A 21,771-nucleotide genomic window follows, 5' to 3' on the forward strand; every position below is an offset into this window, starting at 1 on the left:
ACGCTCAATGCGTGAAAACTAGTTTTCTTCAAAATGTATAGAGAAAAGAAGAAGCAACATAATAAGAGAGAAGGCATGCCGAAAGAGGTACAGTATGAAGACCAATTGAAGAGAAACCCTCAAAGAAAAAAAAAATGCAACCGTGGACGCAAGCACAAAAACAAAAACCAGTACATGGATAACAACATAGTTTGACTGATTTTCACGTGCACATCGTCACATACATATAGAAAATCAGGCTCTATAATGTACTTTCATATCGGTGGAGTAAAACCAATACAGCCAGTTTGCGCTAAAATTACAGTTCCAGTCACTTTCGTAAGTTTGAGAAAAAAAAATCGGTTTTGGGTCAAAACCAGTGTTGATTAGTATTTGTACTATTTGCATGTCGTCGCTCAAAACAACAGCTCTATTCGCTCTTTGCGAACGCTGCCTACAATTTTTAAACTGAACTAAGCAAAATAATGTTCATCTTTTGCGATCTATATTTTGTCTGAAATTCCGAAACACTAGATTTCTACTTTGAATTTCATTTCGCTTCGAACTAGGAGAAGGTAATCACGCCAAAACAAACTACGAACTACGTGTGGTACCAAGCGGCATAGTTTACAGGTCTACTTTCCGTTCACTGCACACGTGCATAAGACAAGAACAAAAGCGTCTTCTTCTTTTGTATGCTAGCGTGGGGACGATTAGTGAAGTTCACCAAAATAAAAGGATGAAAGACTTGACCGACGAACGCAAGCTTACCGTCTTTGAGGGACAAAATCAAAGCAGCTTCCCGCCGGACAGCATCCAAGCGGAACAATACAACTGGAACCGCATAGGCAATACACGCAGATTAAATAGCATACACACGCGTGGTTTACCAATGAGACTTTTGATCTATACACATCTCGCAGAGGGTGCGCTCGCTGCGGATTTTCCCGACGCGAAAAAAATACATCTAGCCGAAAAATCACGTATTTACTCAAAATTTTCCAATGTAAGCATACTCATATTTTTGGTGAAAACGATGGCTATGCTAGTCAGCTACCAGTACATATCATTGTCAGTTTCTTGGTGTAACACATTATGGTACCATAAGAACTTAAATAATCAATGTTTTTCGCGCTCTTCTTTGTCGCCGATCGGCGACCATGGCACGTCAGCACTAAGGTCGCCGTTCGGCGACCATGGCACGTTAAGAGTTAAACAAGAGCTACACTGAATCACTGATTTCAGGTCTAAACCTGCAAAAATCCAATCCCCTACCCACATCCTCCCCCTCCCCCTCCGCTTCATTCCTTTGCACCATGAACTTATGCTTTTACATATTTTCCAAGTTCCCCCCCACGTGAAAACAGATCGACACCCCTTGCTCTGTCCACATACCCGACTTAGATAATTACCTCTAGAACATCATCATGTTTACCATTGATGATGCCAAACTATTCTGATACTTTGAGGTCATTGATCTCTCGAGATCATCAGAGGTCAAAGACAGAAACTCGTCTGTGTGCCTTGGAATATGAAGACGATGTCATTGTACACAGATATGCTTGTTTTGTACATCTTTACCATGTTTGACCTTTCACCAATGATGTCATACTTCAATATTCTGATATTCTGAGGTCATTGACCTCTCAAGGTCATCAGAGGTCAAAGGTAGAAACCTGTCTGCTCTTTAGAATATGAAGACAATTTCATTGTAAGACAGATATGCTTCTTTTGTACATCTTAACAATGGTTACCATTAACCAATGACATCACAGATCAATATAATATTTTGAGGTCATTGACCTCCAAAGGTCATCAGAGGTCAAAGGTTAAAACCTGTCAATGCTCTGTGGAATCAGAAAATGGTTTCCCTGAAGTATAGATGCATGTTTAGTGAATCATAACCACATATATCATTCACAAATGTCTAAAAACATCGATATTTTGATATTTAAAGTTCATTGACCTTTGGAGGTCATCAGAGGTCAAAGGTAAAAACCTGTCAGTGCTCTGTTGAATCTGGAAATGATTTCTCTGTGGTATAAACGCATGTTTAGTGCAACATAACCACATATATCACTCGCAAATGTCTAAAAACATCGATTTTCTGATATCTAAAGTACATTGACCTCTGGAGGTCATCAGAGGTCAAATCAGACTTACCTCCCGATCTTAAAATAAATCTTATGGTATGTACTAACACTGGTGAACGTTTCATGCTTTAGTCAAATTTTGCACAATTCACGTGATTTTGAGGGCTTATCTGCTCTACTATAGAAGGCTTACTAATTCCAGAAAAATAGTAAAAAAAAAGGGGGGGGGGGTTCATGTGATCGTTTTTGTGCTAGCAGCGCCCCCATGTGACATATATCATCATAAGACCCCAAAATCTGGTCAGGAATCTATGCAGATATGCCCTGACAGGGTGGGTTCATAAATCTCACGCTGTACATTCAATACCCATGTCAATTTTCACAAAACTTGACCAACTTATAGAAAGAGGCTTATAACCGGAGGGCCAAACCCCAAAAAGTCGCTTACTTAACGAGTGAGTTGCACTCTCTCTACAAACTAAGTAGACCATGCTTATTTTCAAGTTTTTATTGTAACAAACAACATTCCACTGGTCTACCTCAAAAAATTTGTTGCGAAAGCCTCCAAATCCAAGATGGCGTCCAAGATGGCCGCCATATTTACTGAATTTGTTATTTGAAAGATAGAATTTGATTGAAACATCAGATTTCAACAAATTTGATGTCATATGAAAGAGAATAAGATTGTCTACAAGTTGATACCATTTTTGTGGGTTATTGTGATAACTGGATTGAGATTTTAAGGAAAAAACACTCATTCTTTGATATTTTTCTGAAAAAAGGAAAATCATGAAAATGCTTGATTCATCATAAATCAGAGAAAGACTGAAGGATTATCTTGAAACATCTCAAGAATTTTGTTTGACATATAATTCATATTCGGAGAAAATTAGGGGTCAGTACCGTTTTCGGTTCAGGAGTTATAATGTCTCAAACTTGAAAACTCACTATGTAAAAATGGCCACTTTAGTTGTGACAAGACATTGTTGGTCGTAAAAAAAGCCTGCGCGCGCCAAGACTACTACACGCACCACTGGCACTGGCGCTTGTAGCAGTGCCAGTGGTGCGTGTAGTAGTCTTGGCAAACGCAGACTTTTTCTTTGACAAACAAGGGTTTGTGCCTGCAAACTAACTTTTCATACCAAGTGGTAGCTCAGGTGACGCTGATTGCTATTATTTCAAAGTAGATTGTTCTGAAGCAGATGAGATGAAGGAAAAAATATCTTTCAAATAGAGGTAGAAGCTTGAAATAACCTTGCTATAGAAAGTTTAAAACAAAATTTGGATCAATCACTCAAAAAATTCAAGATTGCAGGCCATCAAAGCTGACATAGTGTATTGCGCCAAAGTAAATGTATCATTTCGATTTTCATACAATTTTGTCTGTTTTGGTTTCTATTTACATGGTTTTTATATACTCTGAACATTTTAATGCTATTTCAAACCATCTTAGGTTTTTATGGAGACATTTTTCAGAATGCACCATGAATATTTCTCTAAAAAGTTACAAAAAATTTAATCAAAAATGTTTATGAAAACCATGCAGAAATTAAAATCTTTCCCATATAATCAATATTTGGAGGTCAGTATTGTATTTGGTTCAGGAGTTATAATGTCTCAAACTTGAAATCCCATTTTACATAATATGTATTTGCACGCATCTGTTTCCAAAGACGTCACAGAGGGTCAAATCCAAGATCGTGCTTACTTTTCGAGTTCCACTCTCTCTATAAACAAAACCATACATAATATTAAGCATACTAAGCAATGTTCCGTAAGTACACCTCAGTAGATTTGTTGCAAAAACCTCCAAAGTACAGATGCGGTCCAATAGGGCCACCATTTTTATTGAATTTAACATTTCAAACATAAAATTTGATAGAGACATTAGATTGCAACAAATTTGATGTCATATGAAGGAGAGCAAAACTTTCTAAAAGTTGATACCACTTTAGCTGTGTGTTGTGATAAATAGTGGGGGGGGGGGGTGGTTGTTTGCTTCTCTCTTTTTTTTTCGGGGGGAATCAATATTTTTATATTCTTTTGAAAAAAATGAAGAAATGTAAAAATGCATGATTTAGTATTTATCAAATAAGAACTGAAGAATTATTTGAAACCTGCGATTGAGATTGAGACATAACTCATATTTCTGGAATTACGGGCAATATCATACACTGTTGACAAGTTAACATCTAAAACTTGAAAAAATTATATTCATGCATTATAAATTTTGCATACAATGTGTTTACATGATCACATGTAATACTGTAATGGTCTAGTGACTTGCAAGTACCTGCAAACTAACTTTTCATGCCAAGTGGTAGGTGACGCTGGTCGCTATTACTGTAGCATTTCATCATACTAGATTGTTCTGAGGCAGATAAGATTGAACAGAAAGTATTTTTCAAAAAGAGATAGGAGCTTGGAATTTGGCACAAATTTTTCCAATATGTAATAATTAGCGATAAAAACAGTATCCACACAAAATTCAAGATGGCGGTAATTAATCGAGGTTGTCGTTCAAGGCATTATTTACCATTAGTGCACGTAAAACAAAAACCCAGCTTTACTTAATTCCTCAAGCTAGTTCTAAACTGTGAGTTAGGGATAGAACAAGTAATGTACAAGCTTAAATCAGTATATTTAATGCTAAATATTGTTAGATGTACTAAATAGATCTGATAAGAATATTTCTTATATATAATTCAAATTCAAATTCGAATTCAAATACTAAATTGTTAACAGTTATCATGGTTATGGTTTCTTGAAAAGAAATGGTGATATCTTCGTATGTTTTAGGCTTTATTATGATTTTTTTACATGGTAGAATGTTTTGTAATACAGCTAACCTGCACATATAAATCGAATATGATATCTCTCCCAATGGCAAACAATACCTTAAGTGTGTTGCGTCAAAGTTAAATCTCAACTTATAACTTATAATTTGATATATATTTTTAATCTTCTTATCTTTCTGTCTATTACATGTTTCTATACATCCGAACGATATTGTACTAATGTAAACCATATTGAGGGTCTTTTTTTTTTTGGGGGGGGGGGGGGTAGAGCTCATTCCAGTGTTTGGGTAAAGCCCAATCTTTGATAAAAAAAGAAATGCTTCTGTATCAAAGATACTATATGCTTTTTTACTTGTATGTTACTCTGCTGTTGTAGAAACGTGAATGATGATGGTATGTGTAATAATGTCTGATCCGTAGATGTCCTTGAAAGCCCTTCTGATCCGACCCCTCAAAAAAAAAAAAAAAAAAAAATCTGACATGGCGGCAATTTATCAACTTTGCTCTTAAATGTGTTGTGCGAAATTACTTTTCACTATATTGTTCGAATAAAATTTTCCAAATTGATTATTCGTGCTGTATATTCACATTTACAAATAAGCATGCTGAAACTGTATTTACTGTTATCAGATTTTTCTTACATTGTTTTGGGGCTGATTTCATGTGGGTTATAATGTCACAATTGATCTGAACTTATGCCATTGTTAGATGCTTTCCCATATTAGATATCAGGATCACTCGAGAGTGAAAATGTTCGTTTTCATTTATTTTAGAGTGACCTCGGGGATCACTCGAAGAGTGACGAGTGATCCCTATTCAAAGGCAGGGCTCGACACAAACGTTGGTCCGGTGGCCAGGGGCCACCAAAAACGCATGTCGGGCCACCAAAATGTCAGAAATGAAGAATTTGGTGGCCTGATCGGGCCACCAAAAAAGGTCGGATATTTGCCTTTGGGCCACCAAAAATAAAAGTTAGTGTGGAGCCCGGCCTAAGGTCCCACTAAAATGAGTGAAAATGAACATTTTCACTCAAAAGTCACTCCAATTTCACTCTAAATTCACCGTTTTCTGTTATTCACTCCTCACATCAAAAGTAAAAACTTCCACTCGATTTGTTTTTTCTTTTTCGGAGAGTAGAATATCACTGGTTTTAAAAATGTGTCCATAAAAACCTAAGACGGTTTAAGATATCACAACAGACAAAATTGTATCAAAATCGAAATAATACATTTAATTTGGCGCAATACACTATGTCAACTTTGATGGCTGTCATCTTGATTTTTTTTTTTTGAGCGGTTGATCTAAATTGTGTCTTAAACTATCTATAACAAGATTGGTGCCAAGTTTCAAGCTACTACCTCTATTTGAAATTTTGTTTGCTTCATCTCATCTGCTTCAGAACAATCTACTTTGAAATAATAGCGATCAGTATCACCTGAGCTACCACTTGATATGAAAAGTTAGTTTGCAGGCACAAACCCTTGTTTGTCAAAGAAAAAGTCTGCATTTGCCAAGACTACTACACGCACTACTGGTGCTGCTACCAGCGCCAGTGCCGGTGGTGCGTGTAGTAGTCTTGGCGCGCAGACCTTTTTATGACCAACAAGGTCTTGGTCACAACTAAAGTGGCCATTCTTACGTAGTGAGTTTTCAAGTTTGAGACAATATATCTTCTGAACCAAAATTGGTACTGACCCCTAATTTTCTCAAAATATTAATTATATGTCAAACAAAATTCTTGAAACGTTTCAAGATAATCCTTCAGTCTTTCTCTGATTTATGCTGAATCAAGCATTTTCATGATTTTCCTTTTTTCAGAAAAATATCAAAAAATGAGTGTTTTTTCCTTAAAATCTCAATCCAGTTATCACAATAACCCACAAAAATGGTATCAACTTGTAGACAATTTTATTCTCTTTCATATGACATTACATTTGTTGAAATTTGATGTTTCTATCAAATTCTATCATATAAATAACAAATTCAGTAAATATGGCGGCCATCTTGGACGCCATCTTGGATTTGGAGGCTTTCGCAACAAATTTTTTGAGGTAGACCAGTGGAATGTTGTTTGTTACAATAAAAACTTGAAAATAAGCATGGTCTACTTAGTTTGTAGAGAGAGTGCAACTCGACCTCTGTTTTTAGCTTTTGGCCCCCCGGTTATTACTAATTCCACAAAAACAATCAAAAGTGGGGGTTCGTCTGCTAGTTTTTGTGCTGGCAGCACCCCATGTGACATAAATCATCGTAACACCCCAAAATCTGGTCACGAACCTGGGCAGGGATGCCCTGACAGAGTGGGTTCATGAATCTCATGATGTACATTCAAACCCATGTCATTTTCACGGAACTTCACCAAGTTGTAGAAGAAGGCGTATTAATTCCAGAAAAACAATAAAAAGTGGGGGTTCTTGTGCTAGTTTTTATGCTGGCAGCACCCCCATGTGATAGAAATCGTCTTGTATAGATCCAAATATGTGGTTACAAACCCGTCGTGGGTGCCGTGATTATGTGGGGTTCATGAATGTCATGTTGTAGCCGTGTCATTTCATGAAACTTGATCAAATTGTAGAAGAAAGGTTACTAAATGCAGAACAATTGTAAAACTGGGGGGTTCGTGCGCTTGCTTTTGTGCTAGCAGCGCCTCCTTGCGACAGAAATCATCGTAAAACCCCCAAATCTGGTCAGGAACCAATAAAGGGATACCCTGATAGGATGCATGAATCTCATGTGGTTCACTCAAAACCCCCTTAAAAAAGAAAGAAAGAAAGAAGGAAAGAAAGAAAGAAAGAAAGAAAGAAAGAAGGACAGAAAGAAAGAAAGAAAGAAAGAAAGAAAGAAAGAAAGAAAGAAAGAAACAAAGAAACAAACAAACAAACAAACGTGTCACAATTTCAGTGATAGGGTGGAAAAATATTCAGAAAGGAAGGTCCATGATACCTCCCCCCCCCCCTACGGTAGGGACTTTTTGTGAAAAAAAGTACAAAAGTCGCGTTTATAGAGCATTTAGAAGCAAATTTCTACTAATTAAACATAGTGAAAAAAATAGTGCGAAGGACTACGATTATACTTTGCCTTTACGATTATAACATACGGGGGGTATATTATGTGACGGGTGAGATCCTCCGCAAAGGAGAGAAGCGACCGAGTGGGGGGAGGGTGTTGGAGGGAGGGGGGATACCCCCCCCCCTCCCACGGTAGGGACTTTTTGTAAAAACAGAGTACAAAAGTCGCGTTTATAGAGCATTTAAAAGCAAAATTCTAGAGAATTAATCATGACAAAAAACAATTATGAAAGAAAGATATTATTCAGAGGGGTGAAGGCTCAGGTTTGAGTTTCTTCAGTTTGTCTCCCTCTGCAAATGAAAATTTGTTAAGATCGCAACTACTGATCTGTAAATTAACAAACATGTCGGAAAAAAGGAACCAATGGGACTCGAACCTGTCTTCTTTTTTTTTCCCCCGACATGTTTACTCGAACCTGTCATCTTTTTTTCCCCCGACATGTTTGTTAATTTACAGATCAGCAGTTGCAATCTTAACAAATTTTCATTTGTAGAGGGAGACAAACTGAAGAAACTCAAACCTGAGCCTTCACCCCTCTGAATAATTATCTTTCTTTCATTTTTCCTATGCCTTGTCCGCCTTGGACTACTTTTAACTCTTAACGTGCCATGGTCGCCGAACGGCGACCTTAGTGCTGACGTGCCATGGTCGCCGATCGGCGACAAAGAAGAGCGCGAAAAACATTGATTATTTAAGTTCTTATGGTACCATAATGTGTTACACCAAGAAACTGACAATGATATGTACTGGTAGCTGACTAGCATAGCCATCGTTTTCACCAAAAATATGAGTATGCTTACATTGGAAAATTTTGAGTAAATACGTGATTTTTCGGCTAGATGTATTTTTTTCGCGTCGGGAAAATCCGCAGCGAGCGCACCCTCTGCGAGATGTGTATAGATCAAAAGTCTCATTGGTAAACCACGCGTGTGTATGCTATTTAATCTGCGTGTATTGCCTATGCGGTTCCAGTTGTATTGTTCCGCTTGGATGCTGTCCGGCGGGAAGCTGCTTTGATTTTGTCCCTCAAAGACGGTAAGCTTGCGTTCGTCGGTCAAGTCTTTCATCCTTTTATTTTGGTGAACTTCACTAATCGTCCCCACGCTAGCATACAAAAGAAGAAGACGCTTTTGTTCTTGTCTTATGCACGTGTGCAGTGAACGGAAAGTAGACCTGTAAACTATGCCGCTTGGTACCACACGTAGTTCGTAGTTTGTTTTGGCGTGATTACCTTCTCCTAGTTCGAAGCGAAATGAAATTCAAAGTAGAAATCTAGTGTTTCGGAATTTCAGACAAAATATAGATCGCAAAAGATGAACATTATTTTGCTTAGTTCAGTTTAAAAATTGTAGGCAGCGTTCGCAAAGAGCGAATAGAGCTGTTGTTTTGAGCGACGACATGCAAATAGTACAAATACTAATCAACACTGGTTTTGACCCAAAACCGATTTTTTTTTCTCAAACTTACGAAAGTGACTGGAACTGTAATTTTAGCGCAAACTGGCTGTATTGGTTTTACTCCACCGATATGAAAGTACATTATAGAGCCTGATTTTCTATATGTATGTGACGATGTGCACGTGAAAATCAGTCAAACTATGTTGTTTTCCATGTACTGGTTTTTGTTTTTGTGCTTGCGTCCACGGTTGCATTTTTTTTCTTTGAGGGTTTCTCTTCAATTGGTCTTCATACTGTACCTCTTTCGGCATGCCTTCTCTCGTATTATGTTGCTTCTTCTTTTCTCTATACATTTTGAAGAAAACTAGTTTTCACGCATTGAGCGTATCTCCGTATCCGTAAAATTTGTAATTGTCCTGCCGTATTTTGGAGGATGTTTTGGTTCTTGTAGCTTTCCGGCTATAAATAGCGTGTAAATAACCTTGGCTATGGGAACAGTAAATGTCTCTAACTACGTACTCTCGAATTAGCGACCAGAATCGTCGCGAACGTCAAGAATATTTATCTTATTTCTTTTGGCCAAAAACAAAAACAAAATCAAAACAAACAAAAAAGAACCATCGACAGTCGATTGGTGTATTATAGAAATTGTTTACTCAACCACGCAAAATGATCAATAATTATTTATCATTTCATGATAACAAAAATCGAAGCTGTATCGTTTATCGCCAAGCAATGATGCAGACCCAATCCCTACAGCACAGTCTCGATAAAGTAGAACAGAATTCGATCAGTAATTCGTAGACAGTCGATATCAAATTCGCAAACGGGTTTTCTTGTTTGATTTTGATTTCAACTGTTTAGGAAGCTCGAAACCTATAATTTGATAGGTTTCCAAACATTCATCGCTCAGTGAGACACAGAATTAAAGTATATTTACGCATTTATGTTATTTGTTGAGCTTTGCTTATCGTTTATCCTACCTCTTATAGAAACGTGTTATTTTCCCCGAGTCGCAGGTGAAGAGGAAAATGTTCAAACTCAAGCAAATCCATCAAAGTTATTATTACGTAGGACTTTAGATAAGAGAGAGAGGGAGAGAGAGAGAGAGAGAGAGAGGATGCAAAGTAACATCAAACTATTTGTTAGCATGCAGATTTTGAAAACTTCAAACTCAGATCCCGCTGTTCAGTCCTTGGAGTAAAACAGTGTTGGAGATCACACAAAAAAAGAAAAAAAGAAATGTCGGATGATGCTGCTTCATGAAAACTGTGTCACAACGCAATGAAGGTACGAATTCAAGTACGGAACTAACATCCATCGGCTATTATAAACCAATGAAGGAACTTCAACAGTAGAGTGATCGATGTTATGATTTCCATGAACGTTCAAAATAATTCTGATGGTTACAAATCGCTCGGTATGAAACCTATATTGGCAGGCGCTATAGAGATTTCTGACGCCATGTGAAAGTATGGAATGTGCCGTTGAATAATGTCATATTCAGATAATCAAATGTTTCACGGCGAATGAGACTAAAGACAATCAAAGACAGCAAACATTGAAAAAGCATACCAGCAATGTAAAACGTGATTTTATACTTGTCGGCACCTACAGTTTTGTCTTCTTGTCACCAATTTTGCTATGCAGATCAGGCCTACTGTCAGGGGGCTTTTGATTCTTTTAAGTGTTATTTGTACCGTAATGATTTTGTTGAATGTAATTGCATTGTTCGCTCCTTCATCATGATATGTGCAAAGCTGCCTTTCCTTTCACTGTTTATCTGTGTCATGTTTTAGTGTCTTGTCTCAATTCGTTGTTATTTTCGCTGTTCTGATCGGGCTTTTGGAAATTTCAAATCTGACTGAATTCATTCGTTTGCAAGATTCAATTACTTCACAACTCTGGCCGCATAGTTCACAAGTACAGCGCTATTGAACTTTACTATTTCAAAGTGAGATGATCGTTTCGAGAATGAGAGGGCTCCTCCCAACGTAGCGCTATTTTACCGAATCATGAAATGAATGGTGAGCTTTTCAGTTGCACGCACATGGCTTCAAACACCAGCGCTGGGCTCTCAAGCACGTGGTGTGCTGCTCCGAGCGACTGACCTCGTGGTGCTGAGATTGAACTGGTTTTCTAGCCAAACCCACTTTACTTTGATTTCTCTGGATTGGCAATAAACACAAAAGTGGTATACTACCGTGAATTAACTTTGTTATAATATTTTGGTAATGTTGTGATCGGATGGACAGTGGCTGGCAATAGGTTGATCGGATCAACATTCTTGATTGATACAGCGTTAGACAAATAAAAACCGGAAGGCGTGTGCACTTTTATCGGTCAGATCACGGCAGCATCTTCGCTTTCGATCAGGAGTCATGTTCATCCTTCAAGCTGCCCCTAGCAACCGCTAGTGTGTATCGTACTCAATCAGTACTCGGATGATCTCCGCCGTTACCAAGGAATTGCGCGCGCACAAATCCTCGCTGACAAAGGCCTGCCGATTTCAATAGAGTGCGCCCGCCCGTAGTCCGCATAGACAAAAGAAGGATTAGAGGGTGCTTCCTTCTCAAGTGGACAAAAGACACTTTCCAGGGCCCGGGACAATTACTTTAGTTTCAAATACAGGATCTGGGACTAAAGGACTCAGATTTGGGAATGAATTACTGAGGCAGAAAGAGAAATTGCTAAGACAAAATAAACCGCTTGTATCTTTGGAATCATACAATTCTAGAAGACAATTTTGCTATCATTTGAAACGGGAGATGTAGCTCTAAAACTTTCTCACAGAGTCAAGGGAGCGTTCTATTGAAGAAAAACCACGACTGACTCTTTCTTTTCATACTACACAAAAAATTCCAATAATTTTTTGATGATATTATACATTTCTGCAATATTTCAAGTTCAGATAGATATTACGGAAAACTGACTACATGGCACGAAAGAACAATCATTTCTTGATATTTGTTGTGTAGAACTCAATTCAAAACAGTCGATAGTTTGAAAGATATGGCAGTTTTAAATTACATTGTCAGTCCAGTTTCGATACATTCTGGCCTTAAGTAAAAACCTCTGGCACGTTAGGGGTTTTGGGCCTGGCACATTAAGAACATAACAATGTCGGAATCCCGGAGCTTGGGTATTTGTTCCATGTTCATCGTGTCACTGCCGGCAACCAGGGACAGCCTGGTGGTAGTGTCGCTGCCCGGAAAGCAGTAGATGACAGGTTCGAGTCCCACTGGTTCCTTTTTTTCCGACATGTTTGTTAATTTACAGATCAGCAGTTGCGATCTCAATAAATTTTCATTTGTAGAGGGAGACAAACTGAAGAAACTCAAAACTGATAAAACAATTAGTTCGAAGGACTACGAGTACATTATGTGACGGTGTGAGATCCTTGGCGAGGGAGCAAAGCGACCGAGCGGATGAGGGTGTGGGAGTGGGGTATCACGGTAAGGACTTTCCAAAAAAAAGCAGAGTATAAAAGTCGCGTTTACAGAACATTTTAATTCAAATTTCTATAGGGCACTAAACATAGTAAAAAAAATCACTGCGAAGAACTATGATCATGATCGAGCCATTTTTACTTTGCCATTTGTCTGAAATGTATTCATTAAAAGCTTAAACGCATTGCATTCTTCGAGCAATTAAAACTATTCTTATATTGCTAAAAAGTATAGAAGGAAAGGAAAATGTAAAGTTTACTAAAGGTATGTTTCAGGGGGCACACTCGAGGACGCGAGGCTACCATCTATACACTATGCACTAAATTTACTCATAAGTAAGTGTATAGATAATGTATATTAATAGCGTTATGATTTTCGTTCGTATGGGGCGAAATTTTCGCATTTGTAGTTATAAAATTGACAACTTTTAGACAAGAAAAGTGACATTGTTCATTTTGGTCTTTAAATACTTGAATGATTATTTGTTACAGGGAGCATTTTTATTTCATAAATCTTTTTTTTTTTTTTGAGGGGGGGGGGGGGGGCAAGTGTCCCCCCCCCCCCCCCCCCCCTCCCCCTTCCGGCGCCCTTGCTCGTGAGATGTCGAAGTGAAACTGAATAATACACAGCAATTATTAATTTATTGGCTCATGTTTTCTTTGAAATGAATTTCTTACGTTTTATGTTTTATGGAGTATTCATTTTTGCCGCAATGGACAGCTATATGTTTTCATTGTTCATTTTGGTCTTTAAATACTTGAATAATTATTTGTTACAGGGAGCATTTTCATTTCATAAATCTTTTTTTTTTTTTTTGGGGGGGGGGGGGGGCCAAGTGTGTCCCCCCCCCCCTTTCCGGCGCCCTTGCTCGTGAGATGTCGAAGTGAAACTGAATAATACACAGCAATTATTAATTAATTGGTTCATGTTTTCTTTGAAATAAATTTCCTACGTTTTATGTTTTATGGAGTATTCATTTTTGCCGCAATGGACAGCTATATGTTTTTATCTTCACATTGTTTTTCGATATCCTAATATCTGTCCCAAAGCGTTACGCTGGATGACGTTTTCCTTGATTTCTCAGTTGGTAAAAGGAGTGTCTATCTTCAAGGTTAAATACTTATAGATACTTTCTTTGGAACTATTGCTGCTAAGTACTTCATCAGAACAATTACCTTCAAATAAGCATTCTGAAAAAAAAAACCCAGCTATGATAAAGTATGACGACAGAAAAGGGTATTCTCGCTTGTTCGTGGGATGCAAAACCGCATGTATTCTTTCATGTCATCTGTGTTTAATCTTCCTTTTAAAAAAAAAAAAGTTCGCCTCGTCGGTGGTAGTAGTAACAATGAAGGACGGGTAGAAGTCTACGCGAACGGAGCCTGGGGAACTGTCTGCGATGACTCCTGGGATATCACCGATGCCGGCGTTGTCTGTAGCAGTCTTGGTTTCGGTGGCGCTGTAGAAGCACTGAGTAATGCCGCCTTCGGACAAGGCACCGGTGACATTTTACTCGATGACGTGTCATGCAGTGGAACAGAAACGAGCATCTTTGATTGTGGCAACAGTGGAATCGGAGTCAACAACTGCGGACATCACGAAGATGCTGGAGTTAGGTGTAGTGCTGCAGGTAAGATTCACCAATCTTGGGTGATGCTAGCCTGATTCCGGAAGACAATTTCAGCTTTTGTATGCGCAATCCCTATAACCAAATTCTCCGAAGTTGTATGCTAAATGTGAGTTCGAACGTCTCTTTAATATTTCCAGACTTTGGAAAATAAGACAAGAAACGTCCCTGAAACCTTTAGGATCATCGATCGCGCTGTAGATTGCAGAGAACTTCTGTATTTAAAGGAAAGGCAGTAATAATTTTCATGGATTGCAATGACATTTAAATTATAATGTAGAGGTATGATATCCGTACGATTATGGCAATATTTCAGAATTTATTCTGACAATTTCATCTTTCATCAAACAATCTGAGCTTATCTTGTTAATAAGTTTAGACGTTGGTTTCTCTTAACTTTCTTGTTTTGTAGGTTTCACTGATTCACTTCTATTGTTTTTGTCTACAATATTAGTGCCGGAGGGTAAAAAATCGTTACCTTTTTTTTTAAAGGATTTACATTCATTGAGTAACGTTGTCCCTGCAATTCTGAAATTAACAGTTGGTTTAATAAAAGTGTCGCCCGAGACGGTTCGACTTGTTGACGGAGAAACACCAAGTGAAGTTTGAGATGAAGTTTACGCGAACGGAGCTCTTTGTTTTACATTCTAGAAGGGCATTCACTTTGCAAGCATTTACTTTTTCAAGGGCACAACTATGTATTTGGAACCAATTCTCTTTCGAATGTATTGATATTTGTCCATAAATGTGACAGGGTTATGTTACACCTGTACAAGGTAATAAATACTTATAGATACTTTCTTTGGAACTGTCGCTGCTAAGTACTTCATCAGAACAATTTACCTTCAAATAAGCATTCTGAAAAAAAAAATCAACAGGGCTATAATAAAATATGATGACAGAAAAGGGTATTCTCGCTTGTTCGTGGGATGCAAAACCGCATGTATTCTTTCATGTCATCTGTGTTTAATCTTCCTTTAAAAAAAAAAAAAAAGTTCGCCTCGTCGGTGGTAGTAGTAACAATGAAGGACGAGTAGAAGTCTACGCGAACGGAGCCTGGGGAACTGTGTGCGATGACTCCTGGGATATCACCGATGCCGGCGTTGTCTGTAGCAGTCTTGGTTTCGGTGGCGCTGTAGAAGCACTGAGTAATGCCGCCTTCGGACAAGGCACCGGTGACATTTTACTCGATGACGTGTCATGCAGTGGAACAGAAACGAGCATCTTTGATTGTGGCAACAGTGGAATCGGAGTCAACAACTGCGGACATCACGAAGATGCTGGAGTTAGGTGTAGTGCTGCAGGTAAGATTCACCAATCTTGGGTGATGCTAGCCTGATTCCGGAAGACAATTTCAGCTTTTGTATGCGCAATCCCTATAACCAAATTCTCCGAAGTTGTATGCTAAATGTGAGTTCGAACGTCTCTTTAATATTTCCAGACTTTGGAAAATAAGACAAGAAACGTCCCTGAAACCTTTAGGATCATCGATCGCGCTGTAGATTGCAGAGAACTTCTGTATTTAAAGGAAAGGCAGTAATAATTTTCATGGATTGCAATGACATTTAAATCATAATGAAGAGGTATGATATCCGTACGATTATGGCAATATTTCAGAATTTATTCTGACAATTTCATCTTTCATCAAACAATCTGAGCTTATCTTGTTAATAAGTTTAGACGTTGGTTTCTCTTAACTTTCTTGTTTTGTAGGTTTCACTGATTCACTTCTATTGTTTTTGTCTACAATATTAGTGCCGGAGGGTAAAAAATCGTTACCTTTTTTTTTTTAAAGGATTTACATTCATTGAGTAACGTTGTCCCTGCAATTCTGAAATTAACAGTTGGTTTAATAAAAGTGTCGCCCGAGACGGTTCGACTTGTTGACGGAGAAACACCAAGTGAAGTTTGAGATGAAGTTTACGCGAACGGAGCTCTTTGTTTTACATTCTAGAAGGGCATTCACTTTGCAAGCATTTACTTTTTCAAGGGCACAACTATGTATTTGGAACCAATTCTCTTTCGAATGTATTGATATTTGTCCATAAATGTGACAGGGTTATGTTACACCTGTACAAGGTAATAAATACTTATAGATACTTTCTTTGGAACTGTCGCTGCTAAGTACTTCATCAGAACAATTTACCTTCAAATAAGCATTCTGAAAAAAAAATCAACAGGGCTATAATAAAATATGATGACAGAAAAGGGTATTCTCGCTTGTTCGTGGGATGCAAAACCGCATGTATTCTTTCATGTCATCTGTGTTTAATCTTCCTTTAAAAAAAAAAAAAGTTCGCCTCGTCGGTGGTAGTAGTAACAATGAAGGACGGGTAGAAGTTTACGCGAACGGAGCCTGGGGAACTGTGTGCGATGACTCCTGGGATATCAACGATGCCGGCGTTGTCTGTAGCAGTCTTGGTTTCGGTGGCGCTGTAGAAGCACTGAGTAATGCCGCCTTCGGGCAAGGCACCGGTGACATTTTACTCGATGACGTGTCATGCAGTGGAACAGAAACGAGCATCTTTGATTGTGGCAACAGTGGAATCGGAGTCAACAACTGCGGACATCACGAAGATGCTGGAGTTAGGTGTAGTGCTGCAGGTAAGATTCACCAATCTTGGGTGATGCTAGCCTGATTCCGGAAGACAATTTCAGCTTTTGTATGCGCAATCCCTATAACCAAATTCTCCGAAGTTGTATGCTAAATGTGAGTTCGAACGTCTCTTTAATATTTCCAGACTTTGGAAAATAAGACAAGAAACGTTCCTGAAACCTTTAGGAACATCGATTGCGCTGTAAATTGGAGAGAACTTCTGTATTTAAAGGAAAGGCAGTAATAATTTCCATGGATTGCAATGACATTTAAATCATAATGTAGAGGTATGATATCCATACGATTATGGCAAGATTTCAGAATTTATTCTGACAATTTTATCTTTCATCAAACAATCTGAGCTTATCTTGTTAATAAGTTTAGATGCTGGTTTCTCTTGACTTCCTTGTTTGTAGGTTTCACTGGTCTGCTTCTGTTGTTTTTGTCTAAAATATTAATGCCGGAGGGTAAAAAAAAAAATCGTTTTTAGAAAAAAAAAAGATTTACATTTATTGAGTAACGTTGTCCCTGCAATTATGAAATTAATCGTTGGCATTAAAAAAAAGTGTCAACCGTCTCGGTTGGACTTGTTGACAGAGAAACACCAAGTGAAGTTTGAGATGAAGTTCACGCGAACGGAGCTCCTTGTTTTACATTCTAGAAGAGCATTCACTTTGCAAGCATTTACGTTTTCAAGGGCACACTATGTATTTGGACCCAAATTCTCTTTCGAATGTATTGATATTAGTCAATAGATGTGACAGGGTTATGTTACACCTGACAAAGTAATAAATACTGATAGATACTTTCTTTGGAACTATCGCTGCTAAGTACTTCATTAGAACAATTGTGACCCTGCACCTCAAAACAAACAAAAAGTCGCCAGACATGAATTTTTAGTTAAGACCATATTCTAAAAGAGCAGACTTTAAGCTTTAAAATGATGTATAACTCAAATCAAATGGACTCTCCTAACCTATTTAAATATTGGAAAGAAAGCACAAACTCAGGAAAAGTGTGAACTGAGAAAAGAGGCTCTGAAGTACAGTGTCTATTCAAGCGCTTAATCTTTACCAAACCGTGCTGGCTGTGCGATGAATGGGACAAAAAACAGGAAGTAAACCACCAGAGTAACAACAATGAAGGGATTATCAGATTAAACTGAAATTAAGCAAGCCTCATTAACACATTCTGTCCATAATTAATGCCAACTTTCAAAGCAGTAGCACAATCCTGTCAAAAGTTATTAGAGTTAAAAGTGAAGAGTGTGGACAAGGTTTTTCAAATATGAAAAAGGGATTCTAAAGACACACCTAATCACACTATTCTATCAAAGATGTTTGATATAAACTGCTAAAAAACACACTTTCCTGCCCGTTTTATGATCCCAAATTTTACCATAATGTAAAAGAAGACCCGCTCTTTCAGAAAATATGAAAAAGTCAATTTCGGTTGGGTTGACCCATTTCACTTATTTTTAGTCCTCACGCAAAATCAGTGTGTGCGACTTTATGTTCGTTTTGAGGTGCACTGTCACAATTTACCTTCAAATAAGCATTCCGGAAAAAAAAAAAAAAACCATACAGGGCTATAATAAAATATGATGACAGGAAAGGGTATTCTCGCTTGTTCGTGGGAGGTAAAATCGCAACGTATTCTTTCATGTCATCTGTCTTTTATCTTGAAAAAAAAAGTTCGCCTCGTCGGTGGTAGTAGTAACAATGAAGGACGGGTAGAAGTTTACGCGAACGGAGCCTGGGGAACTGTGTGCGATGACTCCTGGGACATCAACGATGCCGGTGTGGTCTGTAGAAGTCTTGGTTTTGGTGGCGCTGAGGAAGCACTGAGCAATGCCGCCTTCGGACAAGGCACCGGTGACATTTTACTTGATGACGTGTCATGCAGTGGAACAGAAACGAGCATCTTTGATTGTGGCAACAGTGGAATCGGAGTCAACAACTGTGGACATCAAGAAGATGCTGGAGTAAGGTGTAGTGCTGCAGGTAAGGTTCACCAATCTTTGGTGATGCTAGCCTTAATACTAAGTCCGGAAGACAATTTCAGCTTTTGTATACGCAATCCCTGTACCCAAATTCTCCGAAGTTACTTAGTATATGCTAAATGTGAGCTCGAACGTCTATTTGATATTTTCAGACTTTGGAAAATAAGGCAAGAAACGTTCCTGAAACCTTTAGGAACATCGATTGCGCTGTAAATTGGAGAGAACTTCTGTATTTAAAGAAAAGGCAGTAATAATTTCCATGGATTGCAATGACATTTAAATCATAATGTAGAGGTATGATATCCATACGATTATGGCAAGATTTCAGAATTTATTCTGACAATTTTATCTTTCATCAAACAATCTGAGCTTATCTTGTTAATAAGTTTAGATGCTGGTTTCTCTTGACTTCCTTGTTTGTAGGTTTCACTGGTCTGCTTCTGTTGTTTTTGTCTAAAATATTAATGCCGGAGGGTAAAAAAAAAATCGTTTTTAGAAAAAAAAAAGATTTACATTAATTGAGTAACGTTGTCCCTGCAATTATGAAATTAATCGTTGGCATTAAAAAAAAGTGTCAACCGTCTCGGTTGGACTTGTTGACAGAGAAACACCAAGTGAAGTTTGAGATGAAGTTCACGCGAACGGAGCTCCTTGTTTTACATTCTAGAAGAGCATTCACTTTGCAAGCATTTACGTTTTCAAGGGCACACTATGTATTTGGACCCAAATTCTCTTTCGAATGTATTGATATTAGTCAATAGATGTGACAGGGTTATGTTACACCTGACAAAGTAATAAATACTGATAGATACTTTCTTTGGAACTATCGCTGCTAAGTACTTCATTAGAACAATTTACCTTCAAATAAGCATTCCGAAAAAAAAAAAAAAAAACATACAGGGCTATAATAAAACATGATGACAGGAAAGGGTATTCTCGCTTGTTCGTGGGAGGTAAAATCGCAACGTATTCTTTCATGTCATCTGTCTTTTATCTTCGAAAAAAAAAAAGTTCGCCTCGTCGGTGGTAGTAGTAACAATGAAGGACGGGTAGAAGTTTACGCGAACGGAGCCTGGGGAACTGTGTGCGATGACTCCTGGGACATCAACGATGCCGGTGTGGTCTGTAGAAGTCTTGGTTTTGGTGGCGCTGAGGAAGCACTGAGCAATGCCGCCTTCGGACAAGGCACCGGTGACATTTTACTTGATGACGTGTCATGCAGTGGAACAGAAACGAGCATCTTTGATTGTGGCAACAGTGGAATCGGAGTCAACAACTGCGGACATCAAGAAGATGCTGGAGTAAGGTGTAGTGCTGCAGGTAAGGTTCACCAATCTTTGGTGATGCTAGCCTTAATACTAAGTCCGGAAGACAATTTCAGCTTTTGTATACGCAATCCCTGTACCCAAATTCTCCGAAGTTACTTAGTATATGCTAAATGTGAGCTCGAACGTCTATTTGATATTTTCAGACTTTGGAAAATAAGGCAAGAAACGTTCCTGAAACCTTTAGGAACATCGATTGCGCTGTAAATTGGAGAGAACTTCTGTATTTAAAGGAAAGGCAGTAATAATTTCCATGGATTGCAATGACATTTAAATCATAATGTAGAGGTATGATATCCATACGATTATGGCAAGATTTCAGAATTTATTCTGACAATTTTATCTTTCATCAAACAATCTGAGCTTATCTTGTTAATAAGTTTAGATGCTGGTTTCTCTTGACTTCCTTGTTTGTAGGTTTCACTGGTCTGCTTCTGTTGTTTTTGTCTAAAATATTAATGCCGGAGGGTAAAAAAAAAAAATCGTTTTTAGAAAAAAAAAGATTTACATTAATTGAGTAACGTTGTCCCTGCAATTATGAAATTAATCGTTGGCATTAAAAAAAAGTGTCAACCGTCTCGGTTGGACTTGTTGACAGAGAAACACCAAGTGAAGTTTGAGATGAAGTTCACGCGAACGGAGCTCCTTGTTTTACATTCTAGAAGAGCATTCACTTTGCAAGCATTTACGTTTTCAAGGGCACACTATGTATTTGGACCCAAATTCTCTTTCGAATGTATTGATATTAGTCAATAGATGTGACAGGGTTATGTTACACCTGACAAAGTAATAAATACTGATAGATACTTTCTTTGGAACTATCGCTGCTAAGTACTTCATTAGAACAATTTACCTTCAAATAAGCATTCCGGAAAAAAAAAAAAAAAACATACAGGGCTATAATAAAATATGATGACAGGAAAGGGTATTCTCGCTTGTTCGTGGGAGGTAAAATCGCAACGTATTCTTTCATGTCATCTGTCTTTTATCTTCGAAAAAAAAAGTTCGCCTCGTCGGTGGTAGTAGTAACAATGAAGGACGGGTAGAAGTTTACGCGAACGGAGCCTGGGGAACTGTGTGCGATGACTCCTGGGACATCAACGATGCCGGTGTGGTCTGTAGAAGTCTTGGTTTTGGTGGCGCTGAGGAAGCACTGAGCAATGCCGCCTTCGGACAAGGCACCGGTGACATTTTACTTGATGACGTGTCATGCAGTGGAACAGAAACGAGCATCTTTGATTGTGGCAACAGTGGAATCGGAGTCAACAACTGTGGACATCAAGAAGATGCTGGAGTAAGGTGTAGTGCTGCAGGTAAGGTTCACCAATCTTTGGTGATGCTAGCCTTAGTACTAAGTCCGGAAGACAATTTCAGCTTTTGTATACGCAATCCCTGTACCCAAATTCTCCGAAGTTACTTAGTATATGCTAAATGTG

General features: G+C 38.3%; 1 protein-coding gene across 1 annotated transcript in view; it reads left to right on the forward strand.

The window, feature by feature from the left end:
* Positions 1-21,771, forward strand: part of LOC139723552 (uncharacterized) — a 157,927-nt gene that overhangs the window by 106,703 nt on the left and 29,453 nt on the right. The window contains 6 exon segments of the mRNA XM_071634792.1: positions 14,107-14,415; positions 15,408-15,716; positions 16,708-17,016; positions 18,703-19,011; positions 20,022-20,330; positions 21,340-21,648. Of these exon segments, the coding sequence (XP_071490893.1) occupies positions 14,107-14,415; positions 15,408-15,716; positions 16,708-17,016; positions 18,703-19,011; positions 20,022-20,330; positions 21,340-21,648 (1,854 nt within the window).

The sequence above is a fragment of the Diadema antillarum genome, unplaced genomic scaffold (assembly GCF_040938485.1).
Source record: "Diadema antillarum isolate AM-2024a unplaced genomic scaffold, OU_Dant_1.0 scf00000192, whole genome shotgun sequence".
NCBI classification, from domain to species: domain Eukaryota; kingdom Metazoa; phylum Echinodermata; class Echinoidea; order Diadematoida; family Diadematidae; genus Diadema; species Diadema antillarum.